Raw genomic sequence first — 15,801 nt, 5'->3', positions numbered from 1 at the left:
CTGGCAAGAACCGACAATGTGGTTACAAAAGTGCTTCGACAACTGCGGTATATCAAATGCCCGTGTAATCGATTATGAAATCAGGATTCAGCTTTTGGTATTTTGATTTCCCCATTGCACAGATAACAATTTCATTCATTCATTCATTCAAACTTTAAACCACCCCATATCTGAAGCTCTCAGGTTGGTTTGCAATGAAACACTGTAAGGAAAACATTGGGAATGAAAACCTAGGCAGATAAACTGCAGGAATGAAAACACCCTACAGATTCAGCAACGACAAGGCAATACAAATAAAAAGCCAAATAAAATACCGAGGGGAATAAAGGGGCCTTTATCTGGGACTGAGGTTGCCTGTTGAGCCTTTCTGGGGAGGGATTTCTATCAATGAGGGGGCCACCACAGAAAAAGCTCTTTCTTTTCTAGATCCAAACTCACCTCCCTTGGTGGAGGGACCTGGAAAAGGGCCCCACTGGAAGTTATGAAGGCCCAGATAGGTACAGAAATCAAAGTAGGTAGAGAAATCAAATGAAATCACATTAAATAGCATGCAGGTAACCTGGCCCTATACCTTTCGTTCTGGTTTCCTGCTGTTTGCTGCTAATCATGTGAAAATCTCATTAAGTCCGTGTTGATTCCTAGAGGTCACATATCTAGATTTTCTCCATGATGATCTGTCCCCAACTTGGTCTTTCCAGCCTTCCAAGTGTCTCCCCATCACCCTTATATAGTTCCACCATCTTGCTTCTGGTTGCCGCCTTCTTCTGTTTTCTTCCATCTCTCCCAACATCCGAGCCTCTTACAGAGTGCGGCGTCTTCACTTAATATGTTCAAAACAGGATAATTTGAACCTGGTCACATGACCCTTGAGTAAATATTCTGGGTGGGTTGATCCAATGGTTCATCTTTGGTATTCTCAAAAGTGAATGGAGATTGTCCGTCATTCAGGTCACGGCTGCCCCAAAGATGCTTTTCCAAGAGACAATCAGACTTGTTTCGTTTTTTTTGCTTCTCATCCAAGAAGCTTCTTCAAGCTCTTGGATAAGAAATGAAACGTCTTCAAGGAAAGACAAAGAAAGCCCAGTTGCCTCTTGAAAAAAGCACCTTTGGGATATTCTCAAAAGTCTTCCCCAGCACCAACGTTCAAAGCATCAACACTCTTATCGTTCTTCTCCATTTCAGAAACTAGTCAATTGTAATAATATACAAAAGTAGAGTCCCTTCTTCCAAAAACTGTATCCATGCCCTTCAGCCAATGTACAAACTACAATTTGATGACGCAAAGATGAGCTGCTTTCTAAAGGCTAGTGGCCGCATCTAATTTTGGGGTGAGATTGACAAAGAGTTTGGGGGGGGGGGGGGGCTTCCAATGCAAAAAGGCTGCTTTTTATTAAGAAGAAAAAAACAGCATTTTTTCAATGTTATTTTTCCTCGGGCTTAAATAAACTCTGCTGAAATGCAAGCTGCTGAAAAGATACCGGGATGATCATTGTTGTAAAATTACTTGATGGTGGCATGTATTAAAAATGGATATTACATTATTTTTGTGATTGTGCTAAGCCTCTTTTGAGGTGTACATTTCCAGTTCTGGATTATCCCAAAAGTGGAATGAAGCACCAGGTCATTTCTGGCAATCAAAGGGAGTTTGAAGAATCCCAGAAAAGTTTGTGGACTATCTGAAGTTTGGAGTCCTCCTGAATTGTCCAATGCTATGATGGAAGAAAGAGGAAAATCAGGCCAGGAAAAGGGGGGGGGCGAAATAAGTGTTTCTAAGCAACAATAATGACCAAGGATAGCAACATTCCATGAATTCCGTTTGACAGTTGGCTAGAGGGGAAAAAATAGATGGAGAATTCTCTGATGGGTTACTCGGTGAAAGGATGAATCTTCTCAGCTTCTTTTCTTCGGAAGCAGCCCTTCCTCAATGATCACCACTCTTCCATCTTCTGCTTCCCAGGTTGGCCAAAATGCCTTCCAGCATTTCACTCCTTAGATGAATTGTCGCATTCAATGCAGGTAAGTGCCTTGCCAAAATGACAGGGCTGTTAAGGGTTGTTGCCCTACAAAAAAAACCTAATTAAAATGGGTTAAATTAAAAATACGTTAACGGCTATCCATGGGGGTGGGATCAAAAAAAGTCAAAGATGGTAACCGCAGCCCTCCAAGCTCCGCATTCCACCTAAAAACTGGCACAGATTTCCACGCGCACCAAGGTAGCCAACATCTCGAGATCTTTGACCTTCCTTCGTGAATCAACACAACCCTTATAACTTCTGTGTCTTTTCTCCACTTTTATGCATAAACAAAAGTCATGGAGTCCAAAGACGATAAAAAAAATGCTGGGCAGTCATCGTCGGAAGATAAAAAATCCAAAGATCAGTCCAATGAAGAGAAAAAAAGTAAGGAGTCCAACGCAGAGGACAAAAAGCCCAGCGAGGGTCCCACGGGGAACGAGGAAGCCAAAGAAGGGGATGGCTACGCAGTAAGGCAAAATGATCATTTCTTTCATGCCGCTTTCCTTTTTAATGCCTCCGTTTCCTTCCATTTGTATAATTATCCCATTTTTTTCCATAAAGCAATTGCAGATTAATTCTAGAATAAAAGCTTGAGGGCCATGCAAGGTTTCTCCCAATAGAAGGGAATATTGGCAACTTGAGGTTGAACTATGGAGCTCTTGACAGTGCTGAGGTTGGTGGTTTGGCTTGTAAGCATCTCATTACCCAGCTTGGCACCATCATCAGTGCCAACAGAGGTTAGGGGGGGTTGGCTGCTGGTTTATTTGGAGCAGCATGCCCTGCCTGTAGTTTGGTGGTCCTGTAGTTTGTACCCTCAAGGAGGAAACTAGATCCCCAAATTAGATCTGTCCTGGATGAGGTTGGTCTCATATACAGGCAGTCCTCGGTTTATGACCATCCATTCGGTCATGGGTTCAGGTGGCTTTGAATGAGGACTTAGATGGCTCCTTGGAGTTCCGACATTACCTTGCACTGGTTCACATAATTACGGTCTCCCAAATTCTTGCAAAGTCGACGGGGAAGCCAGCAGGAAGTCATAAGTCACGGTCACTAGGTCCTCGCTTAACAACGGCAATTGCAGACTGCCAGAATTGCCATGGCATCCAGAAGCGCCCCGTGGAATTGGATCCAATTCCTTAAAAGAAATATCTCTTTGTTGGGAAGGCATCCATGTTATTGTTCTTATTATTTGGGCCTCTGTTTTGCATTCCATTGAAGCGCTCCAAGCAGGCCGCTACTTTTGTTCAAGACAACCCTGCGAGGTTGGCCAGGCTGAGCAAATTGGGTATCGCCTGAGTCCCTCCTTCAACCTTAAGGCCCTGGACAGGATCACTCAGGGGAACAGCCCTCGCCTCGACTGCCTGTAAAAAAAAACATATATTAAAAGATTTCTTGAGGAAAAGTCTCTCCAGGAGTCCAGAGGCGGCCGTACGCCACTAGCGTAGCGAAACGGCTTTTGACGCGGCCGGTACGCCATTTGTTCCCCCCCCCCATTACGCCGGCGGCGTAACTCAGGCGGGCTTTTTCCTCGCGACGAGCGGGCGAAGATTTGCCGAGGAGGGCGTGGCCGCGCTCGCTCTCGGCCCCGCCTCCTTCGTTCCTCGCCGCGCGCCGATTGGTCACCTCCCACTGGCCGCCGAGGCTCTGTCCAGACGTTTCTAGAGCCTGGCCGTGACGTCACGGCGGCGGCGTTCCAGAAAGTTCGCGGCGGCCCCTATAAAAGCGCAGCAAGCCGGTGGTCGCCGCGCCAGGATCGAGGGGATTGGGACCGGTGGAGGTGTGGCGCTCGGGCGGCCAAGGTGAGGCGCGGGGGCTGCCCGTGATCGTTGGCCGGGCAGGAGAAGCTCCGGAGGGAGAAGGACGTCGCATCCATGGAATCATGACGTAGGGATGGAACCTTGGACTACAAGTCCCATAATCCGCCCATCGCGCCCTTGCCCCGATCGCCCTCTCCCTTCAGTGTAGGCCGAGGGTGATGGTGGGGAAGGACGCGGTTCCACTTTTAACCGAGTGTGGATGATGGGATTTGTAGATTCAAGGAGCTGGGGAAAGGAGAGGAATCGTACAGATTCTGGGCGAGGATCATGGGAGTTGCAGTCCAAAAGGAGAAGGCAGTGAGAAGGGGGGGGTGCGCACTGGGGAATCATGGGCATTGTAGTCCAAATTGATTTTTTATTTTGAGCTCTGGCTGGGGATCATGGGAGTTGTAAAAGCTCTCAAAGAGGGGATGAGCAGACAGAGAAGTCAGTTATATTGGTATAAATTGGAGGGGGGGGATTTCCTTTTTGGCCAGAATTGCAATTCCAGATACGTGTTGGGGGGGGGGGGGGAATGAATGGTTCTGTAGAGAAGCCATAATTGGGTTCCCCCCCCAAGGATCTGAAAGACACACACACCCCCAAAAAAAGTCCTAGGAGACCTTTCGTTGGAAGGACAAGAATATTAATGGGACCAGGCTGCAATATTAATAAATCCAGAATTGGGTGAAAACCCAAAAAATCGAGATTAACAAGAGTTGGAAGGGACCTTGTAGGTCATCTAGTCCACCCCCCGCCCCTGCCCAAGCAGGAGACCCTACACCATTTTTGACAGGTGGAAGTTGAGTCTCTATTTGGGATGATAATATTCCAAATATTTTTGGTGATATCCCAAAGGTGCTTTTTCAAGAGGCAGAAGGTGAGTGAGGAAAAATTCCTAATCCTTCCTAGTCCTGTTGGACTTTTATCAGGATGAATTTTGGGTTTTTAGGAAGAAGAGGGGAAAGCCAGGAAAAAGTGAAGGGGCTCCCTGGAAAAAGCAGATTATTCCTAGTCTATTTTTAAAGCCTTGGGTGCAGCTCTCCATAGGATGGCTGGAAAGGAGCTTGCTTTATTATTATTTATTAAATTTGTCTGCAGCCCACCTGGAATTGCACTGGTTTGGAATCAAGAGGGCCACAGCTGATCAAAAATAATAACAGATTTTTTTGTGGAGGGGGGAGTTACACAATGTTGGTTTGGAAGTATTTCTAGCAGGACTACCTGATTCTCTTAACAGCTTTGTTCTCTATGCCATCCATCTGCTAAACTTGCAAGATTTGTTTTTCTCACCATGCACGTGTAATACATCCGAAGTAGAACTGTTGTTTCTTTGTGTCTATAATATATGTGGGTATATGCATAATTTTGAATTTGTCGTGTTTATGTAGTGTATATTGGAGGTGGTGACTCTTTGAGAGCTGTATGTAACAAAGTTTCCTTTTCATGTATGCTGATTAGGGTACACTCAAAGGGACAATAAAGTTATTCTAAGTTCTAAATTGGTGCATAACTAGTTATTATAAGCTTCTGACTGTTCATTGGGCTGACATGCTGTGCACCTGTCATTTTCCATGGCCTTGTTGTGGGGAAAATAGAAGTATTGGGTATCTTTGCTGCCTTGAATAATTTTTAAAAATAATGTGAGGTATAAATAAATCTTAAGAGTTTTAAGTGTGGTGTATATGCTGCCCTGGCTGATTATTGTGCGATTTAGTTTGTGAGTCAAGTTTATGAAATAATGGAGCCATAAATGCAAGAACTGTCACTGTCCACACATCCCCACACCAAAAGTTGCTCATTTTTTGCTTTAGGCATTCAGGTCAGGATGATTTTTTTCTCCCCAATTTCAACAAGCATTTGAGATGAGCAAGTTGGCTTTCTCTCCCCCCCCCCCCCCCCCCGAACAATGCATAACATGTTTCACAACAAGGAAAAGAGGCCACTCATTAAGGGATGGTTAACTATGCAAGGAATTGTTAATTTCTTTAAGGTTGCTTAAAGAAAATACAGAATACGAGTTTTCCTCTGGGGGTCCAACCTTGGCAACTTGAAGACCTGTGGACTTCAACTCCCAGAATTCCCCAGACAGCATAAAATCCAAAAGGTGCTAAAGTTGGATATCCCCTGATCCAGACCATCACAGAAAAGTAGAATTTTGTGTGTGAACAAAGGGAAAAATTCCCTTCCAATAAACAAAAAGAATATTGGATATGAAATATTGGAGCTGAGGCATGAAGTGAATGGTTTGTTTGTTTGTTTCTCTCGCCCTCTTAGGCAACCATGGTGAAGGAAACCGGTTATTACGACACTCTGGGAGTGAAACCCAACGCCACCTCGGATGAAATTAAGCGTGCCTACCGCAAGTTAGCATTGAAGTACCATCCTGACAAGAACCCCAGCGAGGGCGAGCGGGTATGAGCTGAAGTTAGATGGGGGAGACACTTTGGGGTCGACTTTGGCATCCAGGACCCAAAGGTGCCTTTGCCGTGTAATCTGTATAATTGACCGACTATATTTGTAGTAAGGAGACACAAGAGTTTACCCAAAAAATTGCTGCTTATGGAAGAGAATATTTGTAGCTCAGGATTGGACTGTGGGATTATGGTTTTCTTGCAGACATTTTATGACCCAACTAGGTAACATCATCAGTGTCCAGGGCTGTAGCATACTGATGATTTTACCCAGTTGGGTCATGAAACTTCTGCAAGACAACCAAGCTCAGAGAGCCCTAAAATTGGTATTGGTGCTTTCAGGATGGACCTCTGTTTGAATAGATTGCATAGGACAATCACCCCACTCTAACCTGATTCTTGCCTTGTGTGGTCCATAGAATTGTCCAGCAACTGAAGCAGTTGTAACGTGCGATATCGTGTGATTGTGCTGACAAATGACAGCAGTTGCAGCAGTGTCAATTGCAGTTGGTAGGCAAATCCGATTTGCAACCTCCTGCTGGCTTCTGCCTCTTAAGCTATGCAGTCTCATTTTATGACTGCTTAGCGACAGAAATCAAACTCCCAAACAGTAAATTGAGGACTTACGTGTATCAGAAAATGTAACTGTTGCTTTCGATGAGTGGTCACCAGGTTGGTTCTGATGGGAGTTGGAGTACATCCTTAATTGAGACCTGGAGAACTTTCCTAAGACATCCTAACTGCCTGAAAAATAATCTTTCCTATTATGCAATTATCCTTATCAGACTGTTGAGCTTTACATTTGACAGAAAAGCAGAGCGTAATTATTTTTAAATTATGGGTGTAGCCGGCATTACAATTTTAACCTGGGAACCTGGTTCAAAATATCCAGTAGGTTTAAAAGAGTATTTTTCATTTGTTTCATATGTTTGAGAGTCTGATTTATATCTAAAAGGACTGGCGGAAAAGCAACAAATATGAGTAACATGCTTTTAAGCTTCGTGGCAATGCACTGTAGAGGGGAAAAGTTAATTGATGTATGCATAGTTATGCACAAACTTTTAATTTTCAGCTAGAAAGCGAGTCTTTAACATACTGATGTTGGGTCACAAAACAATTTGAGGGGGGAGTGTTTTTAGCAACCACACTTGCAACATTTCTGTACGAGAAAAAAAAACGTGTTAATTTCAAATGAATAAAATCTATCAAACGTGTCACATGTGCATATTTTCATTTCAGCACTGATTAAAATGGCCTTCCTATCTGGAAACGGGAGTTTGTACTTTGGCAGGAAACATTTAATTATTTGTACGGTAGACACACATTTGGTACTTTGCTCGAGTGCCAGACACAACATCCAGTTTCTTTGGAGTATAAGTAAAACAGTGGTTGACTGCAGTTTTGCTGTAACACGGTGTAGCATCCTTTGTGATCACAGCCTGCGATGCACAGCTGGGCCGTGATGCAAAGCTGCACTACCTGTCCGTCAGAGGCTGCAGTTTCATAGTGTACATAACTCAGAAATAATCCCGCTAAATTCAAGAGAGTTTATTTTTGAGCCAAGGTGCGTAATGCAAAAGCGTTGAATTCAGTCTTTTCCTGAGTGGACACACCAAATTTGAAGGAAATGCCGGAATGTTTATTACCGTATTTTACCGAGTATAAGATGTACCTTTTTCCCCCAAAAAAGAAACCCTGCCCCCTTTGCAAAAATAGACATGCAAAGGCTTTGGGAGGCCTGCAAAGTGCTCCTGGGGCTGGGAAGGGCAAAAATGAGCAAAAAGTGGGTCATTTTTTGCTCATTTGTGTCCCCCAGTCCCCAGGAACTCTACAAGCCTCCCAAAGCCTATCCATGCCATTTTTGGCAAAAATAGGCCGTTATTTGCTCGTTTTTGCCCCAGCCCCCAGGAGCTCTCAAATTGTCAGCATGCCCTGTTTTTCACAAAAAATGAGGCGTGCAGAGGGTTTGGGAGGTCTGCAGAGTGCAAAAACTCTTTTTTAAAATTACCTTTTCAAAATCTTATACTCAAAAAATACAGTATCCAAAGAATCCTAACAATGCATGATGGAAACTTTGAAAAGGGAATAGTTGCTTTGAGGCTGGGAAGATGAAAGCTATTTCATGGAACTGCTTTAGCCAGTTCTTTTACGTTTTCTCATGCAGGAATGTGTTTCCTGTAATACAAATCCCACTCAACGTTGCATAAGAAGAGGTTGGCTTAATAGTCTTGGATGATGATGTGTATACATTTAATCCCACGCTTTTGAGGTGGGATCTGAAGGGTTGATAACGGCCAACCTGAAATACTTCAAACATTTTTTTTAATCCAAAAATTAAAAGCATTGTATATCCAGGGCCATTGCATTAAGCAAGTTGCAGAGGATAATGAAATCCTAACTTGATCATGTCTACTGTCCAGTTGGATAGTATATGTATAGCTATAGCAGCAGTGAACATTTCATAATAGAGAAACAGGTGCAAGGTAAAACATTCTTTCAGGCAGAAAAAGGAACATCTTCCAGCTTTGAAGTAGTAGAATTTGATGTTTCCATTTACAGAAATGGCCAAAGTTGGCAGAACTTAATTTTCAGTTTAAGATACAGGCACTGGTATTGGACTGAAAATTCAATCGTGCCAACATATTTATATAGAACTAGTAGTGATGGCATTAGAGAAAAAGAAGCTGCAATTTTGGATCTTCTCCCAGGTAAATCATTCTCTCCTACGAAACACTCTCCTACCAAGCAACACATTTCCCATGTTAGCAAAAGGCTGCACTTAACACAGCGTCTTTGGCTGATGCTCCACAGGAGCAAATCTTGTGCATATATCTTCACACTTACTGGGTTTGTTTCTAGCTACTGATATCACAGACGGGAGACGTGGAATGCAAACAAAAACTGGGGAATCTAAAATCCCAAGAGGCTTCCCTTGACCAATGAGGAGATTCCTACTAGGCTCTTCCCTGTAACTAAGAAGCAGACCAAGAGGGAAAGGATGCAACGGAGGGGACATTGGAGGACTTAACTAATGTTCAGATGCCAGTAGAGTATTTGCTATAAGGAGAAAACTGGTGTTAACAGCTTTGTCTTCAAAGTTGAGAAACAGGAGCCCATAGCTTCATTTTGTGCTGCACAAGTAAATGGAGAAAGTAAAGGAAAACTCAGCCTGTTCCTTGGTCCGTTATTGTCCACTAAAAAGTCTGCACTGGAAGTACTGTGTCTCTAAATCACCTCCTGGGTATCTCTGCAAACACATGTAGACACAAACACACAACTGCACACACATGCACTTAGGTGGACAGTCACAGATCTTCCAGATGCTTTCGACGTAAGCGCCGGAATCTATTTACCCATCTCTTTTATTTTTTATGGTGGCTTGCAAGAAGCTTCCAAATGAGTATTCATTTAATATGAAAAGCTCTCACTCTGGACCCCCTGAAACTGGGCAGAAGGTAATGTCACAGTTCTGGTTTGGAACTGTGTTTTAACATTTTAGAGGGGGTGCAAGCAAGATTCCCTTGGTATTTAAGCCAGTTTTGGGGATTCAAACTACCACTCTATATATATATTTCCACCTGAAAATTGAGGGGTATTAACTCCGTTTTCAGCAGGCATAGCCAGGAGGAGCTCTGAGCACCACAAAACGGGCACTTTAGGAAACATTGCAGGGAGTGTATGGCTACTGCTCTGAGATCGACACCTTTTTAAAAATCTGCAATGCGGATGGTGTGCTATTCTCGTGTCTAGCGGTTTAGACATTTTTTTTTAAAAGTGAGCTTTCCCTGTGTGCTAGCCAGTTATTCAGAGGGTCTTTTTCTCTCTCTTAGTTTAAGCTCATTTCCCAGGCCTACGAGGTCCTGTCGGATCCGAAGAGGCGAGATCTCTATGACCAAGGTGGCGAACAAGCCATTAAAGAAGGCAGCGTAAGCGGCGGAAATTTCTCTTCGCCCATGGACATCTTCGACATGTTCTTTGGCGGCGCTGGCCGGATGAATCGAGAAAGGAGAGGTAGGGGCTTCTGTTTTAAAGTGGCCTTATTTCTGTTCAAGCATTGGAGGGAAACTGGAGAGGTTATAACGCGTTCTATGTCAATAACCACACAGAAAAAAAGTACCGTATTTTTCAGAATATAAGACGCACCAAGGTTTTGAAGAGGCAATTTTTTTAAAAAAAAAGTTTTTGCATTCTGCAGACCTCCCTCAAAACGCCCGTTTTTCGTGAAAACGGACCCATTTTTTGCACAAAGAAAAGGGCTTGCATAGCCTTTAGGAGGCTTACAGAGTGCTTTGGGGGGCTCGGGGGGCAAAATTGAGCAAAAACCAGACCATTTTTCACTCATTTTTGCCCTCCCCAGCCCCCAGGAGCTCTCTGAAAGCCTCCTAAAGGCTATGCATGGCCATTTTGATGAAGGGGGGGGGGGGTTCGGGAGACCAAAAATGCTGTATTCAGTGTATAAGACACACCCAGGTTTTCAGCCTCTTTTTTGAGGGAAAAAGGTGTGTCTTATACTCTGAAAAATACTGTACTTTTTTTTTAGAGCAAATGTTGATCACGCTTCAGTACAGATGACTTATTTAGAGCCCAAGTGGTTTGCGGGGGACAGAATTGCAAAACTAAATACTGTAATACAGGGGTCTCCAACCATGGCAATTTTAGGACTTGTGGACTTCAACTCCCAGGATTCCTCAGCCAGCTTGACCACAATTCATAAAATTGCCAAGGTTGGAGAATCCCCGCTGTAATAAAATCATGGCAGTTTGGTTTTCTGTCTGGACATTGAAAATTCTGGGTACTTTTCCCATGTTAGTGAATTCCCCAGGAAAAAGGTGGAATCAGACCTGAGTTTTGCAGTTTCAATTCTGCTTGAGAAATGGTCAACTAGACGAGCGAATGCCCTGCTTTGGAGAAATAATTAATCTGGGAGATAATTTTTATTGCAACATTAGCCATGGGGCAATAGTTTTCATTGTCTAACTTTTCTGCAAAGGGCGGGGGCTGCCTTGTTAGGTACACCAGTAGCTCTGCTGGAAAATCTGAAATGCACCTTGGCTATTGTTAATTGTCTGCACTTATGTTTTAATCAGGTAAGAATGTTGTCCATCAGTTGAGCATCACTCTGGAAGACTTGTACATGGGAGCCACGAGGAAACTAGCCCTTCAGAAGAACGTTATCTGTGACAAGTGCAAAGGTAATAATTTCTCGATTAGATGGCTAAAAGAATTGAGTACAAAAGCTGGCCCCATCTCAGGAATTTTAGGAACTGCTCTTGCCTTCTTGACCGAAAATGCTGACCATTCCATACAGTCCATTTTAAGACACCAGCTGTCTTTCAAGTAAAGCAGATTTTGTGGCGCTGTGACTCGCCAGAAACGTTTAATCCAACTACAGGAATAGATCATTGGTCTATATTTGTGTTAAGATTCATCTCGCGGATGTTGCCTTGAACTAACATGGCGAATGAAATCTGCTGGGATACATATTTTTCCTCTGAAAAAGAATCCAGCTTTTTCAGAGGCCTCAGTAAAACTAGCATAGTAACAGAACGTTGCCATTAAAAAGAAGCATTAACAAAAATAAAACAGATCTGTTTAGAAAATGGACTCTAATCTTCTTTGCGAGAGCTCCTCCGATTTGGGAAATTTCGTATCGTCCTCTTAACAAGAGGATTCCCACACGCAGCTTTTCAGAACCATTTGCAAATATCAGAAATTGAAAGTAAATAGATACGTTTTGCTTAATACTTTGGTCGAGTGCCTAACACAAACCTGATAGGCCAAATAAGGCCATTTTCTTGGGTTTTTTTTCAGAATGCATAAAAAAATACCCCTAGTTTTACGAAGAGGCATACCGTATTTTTTGGAGAATAAGGCGCATCTACCTTTTGGGGGAAGGAAAAGTAGGGGGAAAAAATCTGCCTTTGCCTCCCAGCATCCATTCAGTATCCACCTGGGCTGTTTGGTGTGGCTGATTTGACGCTGCCCATTTGCTGCCAGCGTGGCCCATTTGCCACAGCCTGTTCGCCGCCAGCATCGCCCATTCAGCGCTGTGGGGTTGGCGGGGCTTCGGCAACATTCTGTGTACAAGACACACCACAATTTCCACCCACTTTTAGGGAGGAAAAAAGTGCATCTTATACTCCGAAAAGTACGGTAACTGTGAATCGACTGAAACGCAGGTCTGTCTCCCCTGAATTTTAGCTCTAGTGCAGACTTCATCCCGTCATCTTCTCACAGAGGAGTCTGCTGGAAACCCTATTCATCACCTTAGAGATCAGCATTCAATTTGGAGAGCTGAACAAAACCCATTTTGTGTGTGTGTGTGTGTGTTTCTTCTTCCAAGGTTACGGTGGGAAAAAAGGGGCCGTAGAAAAATGCCCCACCTGCAAAGGGCGAGGCGTTCAGGTGCTGGTCCAGCAGATTGGGCCTGGCATGGTGCAGCAGATTCAGACCGTGTGTCCGGACTGCAAAGGCCAAGGAGAACGGATAAACCCCAAGGACAGGTGTACCAACTGCAACGGCAACAAGGTGGTTAGAGAGAAAAAAATCATCGAAATCCACATCGATAAAGGTAAGAATTGGAATGTGGCCGGGGGGTGTGGGAGACAACTGCAGAGCTGTTATTGTAGCAAACCTCTTTGTCTCCTTAAGTACGGGGGCTTTTGAAACCCAGCAGCCCTGGCCTCATTTTGGTCTCGCTGTTCTGTGAGAAGTAAACTTTTAAAGTGGTAAAACTGCACCTATTGTTGTGAAAGGCCGTTTTTGGCGTTCCTCAGAAACAAATTTTGGTTCCTCGTCGTAATTGTCGGTGTATGCCAAACAGGCTCCCCTCAATTCCTGTTCAACCGCAGGTCTCTGAAATTTAATGTTAGGGTCGTAACATGCAGACAGGTAAACGTAGTCTTCGGTTCTTTTGCATTCCCACTTGCAAACACAGATGAATGTATGAATAAAACTGGGAACTGGGTATGTCCAGTTTAATGAAAAGAAGGACTAGGGGAGACATGATAGTAATCTTCCAATATCTCAGGGGTTGCCACAAAGAAGAGGGGGTCAAACTATTCTCTAAAGCACCTGAGGGCAGGAAAGAAGCAATGGGTGGAAAGAGTGTGAAGGTGCTCTGTTGCAATTGCATCAAAAATCCTGATCATTGGAAGAACATTGCACAGAAATATCTCGCTTGTGACCAAGACATCCCCTCCCCACCTCCACCTCCCCCCACCCCCCGTAGTGGTAGTTGAGTCAGTGGATCCCTTCACGTGTTCATGTGTCTCCAGGGACTCCTTCCATCGTCTTCTGAAGAGAGTTTGTTTTCTCTCCGTTTTCTAGGTATGAAAGATGGCCAGAAACTGGTCTTTCATGGAGAAGGTGATCAGGAACCTGACCTAGAACCGGGAGACGTCATTATTGTCCTGGATCAGAAAGATCACTCTGTGTATCAGAGGAGAGGCAACGATCTAGTGATGAAAATGAAAATCCAGCTGACGGAGGCCTTGTGCGGCTTCAAGAAGACCGTGGAGACGCTGGATGACAGGGTCCTTTTAATATCCTCCAAACCAGGTGGGCTTGGCCCCCTTTTTGGGCTGCGTTTGTGCGTAAATGTTGAGCTGTGTTTACAATTCAGACCCGGTGTAACGCTGGCTCTTCCAACAGGTGAAGTGATCAAGCACGGAGACATTAAAAGCATCGTCAACGAAGGGATGCCGATTTATAAATCTCCCTTGGAAAAAGGTTCTTTAATCATCCAGTTTCTGGTGAGCAAGGCTTTTTTAAAAAAGGATTATTTTAACGCAGGCACGGAGGGTGGGCTGATATTAGCAACTAAAATTTGGGGGTTGGTGCCTTTAATTATCTGGGCCTGCTGTAAACCCCTGCTGGACTCGGCGTTGGTGAGGAAACGTGAGGGTGAGGGTTCGAATTCTCTCCCTTTTCTCCCCCAGGTTGCCTTCCCGGAGCATCACTGGCTTTCCAACGATCAGCTCCCTCTCTTAGAAGCTCTGCTGCCTCCCCGGGAGGAAGTGATGGTTTCCGAAGAGATGGATCAAGTCGACCTGGTCGAATTCGACCCCAAAGAACGAACCTACCGAAACCACGGCGAAGCCTACGAAGAGGACGAGGAAGGCCCAAGGACGGGGGTCCAGTGCCAGACCTCGTGAAGCGAGCGGGGTCTGGGCGCGTGGACCCATCGCTGGGCTCCCATTTGTCGAGTTCGGCATGACGAACGGCTGTATATTAGTTCTGTTTCATATTTATGTGTTCGTGTTGTTAAAAAAAAGAAAGAAATGGATCTGTGTAACTTGAAACCCGAATGTGCTGCTCCTGTTTGATATAAGTAAGCCTCCCCCCCCCCACCCCCCATTTAACCCTAACTGTCCCAACCCTGAGGTTTTTCTGGCTCTCCAGGGCTACGGAGAATGTTGGCGGGGGATTATTGAACCAGAAGTGAGCGTTTTTGAGAAACGTGCATGTCAAGGTTTCCTCAGCAGTGGTTAAAACTTGAAACGTTGCCACTTCACCTTAACAAGATGGTCTCCACATCCTAGATTATTTAATAGGTACTTTATCAAATAAAATATCGGGACCATTTTCTGTCCTGAACCTTGAATGGTTGGTTGCTCTGGAGGGAACTGTGCCACTACTTCTAACAGGGAACCTGACGGAAAGAGTTTGGAGAGGGGTCCTTCATACTTGGGGACGCGGTGGCTAAGAGGCTGATTGTTGATTAGAAAGGTTGGCAGTTTGGCAGTCTGAATCCCTAGCGCTGTGTAACGGAGTGAGCTCCCGTGACTTGTCCCAGCTTCTGCCAACCTAGCAATTCGAAAGCAGGTAAAAAACCCAAGTAGAAAAAATAGGAACCACCTTTGGTGGGAAGGGAACAGCGTTTTTGTGCGCCTTTGGCATTGAGTCATGCCGGTCACATGACCACAGAGACGTCCTCGGACAGCGCTGGCTCTTCGGCTTTGGAACGGAGATGAGCACCGCCCCCTAGAGTCGGGAACAACTAGCACATGTGTGCGAGGGGAACCTTTACCTTCATACACAGGGCGTACAGGTAGTCCTCGACTTACAACAGCTCATTTAGTGAGCGTTCAAAGTTACAACAGCACTCAAGTGACTTAACGACAATTTTTGACCCTTACTAATTTGCAGTGTCCCCATGGCTGTGTGATCAAAATTTGGGTGCCTGGCAACTGACTCATATTTATGACAGTCAAATGTTTCGGGGTCACATCATCCCCTTTTGCGACCTTCTGACAAGTGAAGTCGACGGGGAAGCCGGATTCGCTTAACTGGTGTGGCTAACCTAACCACTGAAGTGATTCACTTAATGGGGGCCAAAATTCACTTAGCTGTCTCGATTAGCAACAGAAATAGTTGGGCTGCCGGTATTCCACATCGAAATCCATCACAGCAAAGAAACAATAAAGCTACAGAGCCCAGGGCACGTTGCGTGGTTTTGTTCGGGAGGAACACCACCAGGATTGTCGTGGCTTCCCAGTTGTGGAGGCCACTCAGCCAACACTAAAGGAACAAGGCCCAATTCTGCTTAGCGTTATAAGATCAGGTGTGGACCTT

At 44.6% G+C, this 15,801-nt stretch overlaps 1 protein-coding gene across 1 annotated transcript; it reads left to right on the top strand.

Moving 5' to 3' along the window:
- The first annotated feature begins 3,682 nt into the window (after positions 1 to 3,682).
- On the top strand, positions 3,683 to 14,811 carry DNAJA4 (DnaJ heat shock protein family (Hsp40) member A4). Its single transcript, XM_081964761.1, has 8 exons — positions 3,683 to 3,814; positions 6,089 to 6,226; positions 10,056 to 10,236; positions 11,313 to 11,417; positions 12,569 to 12,796; positions 13,555 to 13,785; positions 13,879 to 13,979; positions 14,166 to 14,811. Exons 2-8 carry the CDS (start codon positions 6,095 to 6,097, stop codon positions 14,379 to 14,381), a joined length of 1,194 nt encoding a protein of 397 aa, XP_081820887.1. The 5' UTR covers positions 3,683 to 3,814; positions 6,089 to 6,094; the 3' UTR covers positions 14,382 to 14,811.
- Positions 14,812 to 15,801: the final 990 nt, after the last annotated feature.

The sequence above is a fragment of the Natrix helvetica genome (genome assembly GCF_964273705.1).
Source record: "Natrix helvetica genome assembly, chromosome: 12".
NCBI lineage: Eukaryota > Metazoa > Chordata > Lepidosauria > Squamata > Natricidae > Natrix > Natrix helvetica.
Note: the sequence above shows the minus strand (reverse complement) of the source record. Positions and strands in the feature narration are given on the sequence as shown.

Coding starts and splice junctions, on each gene's coding strand:
- DNAJA4 (XM_081964761.1), top strand. CDS start 6,095: ATGGTGAAGGAAACCGGTTATTACGACACTCTGGGAGTGAAACCCAAC. Junction 6,227..10,055: donor ACCCCAGCGAGGGCGAGCGG/GTATGAGCTGAA, acceptor TCTCTCTCTTAG/TTTAAGCTCATTTCCCAGGC. Junction 11,418..12,568: donor TATCTGTGACAAGTGCAAAG/GTAATAATTTCT, acceptor TCTTCTTCCAAG/GTTACGGTGGGAAAAAAGGG.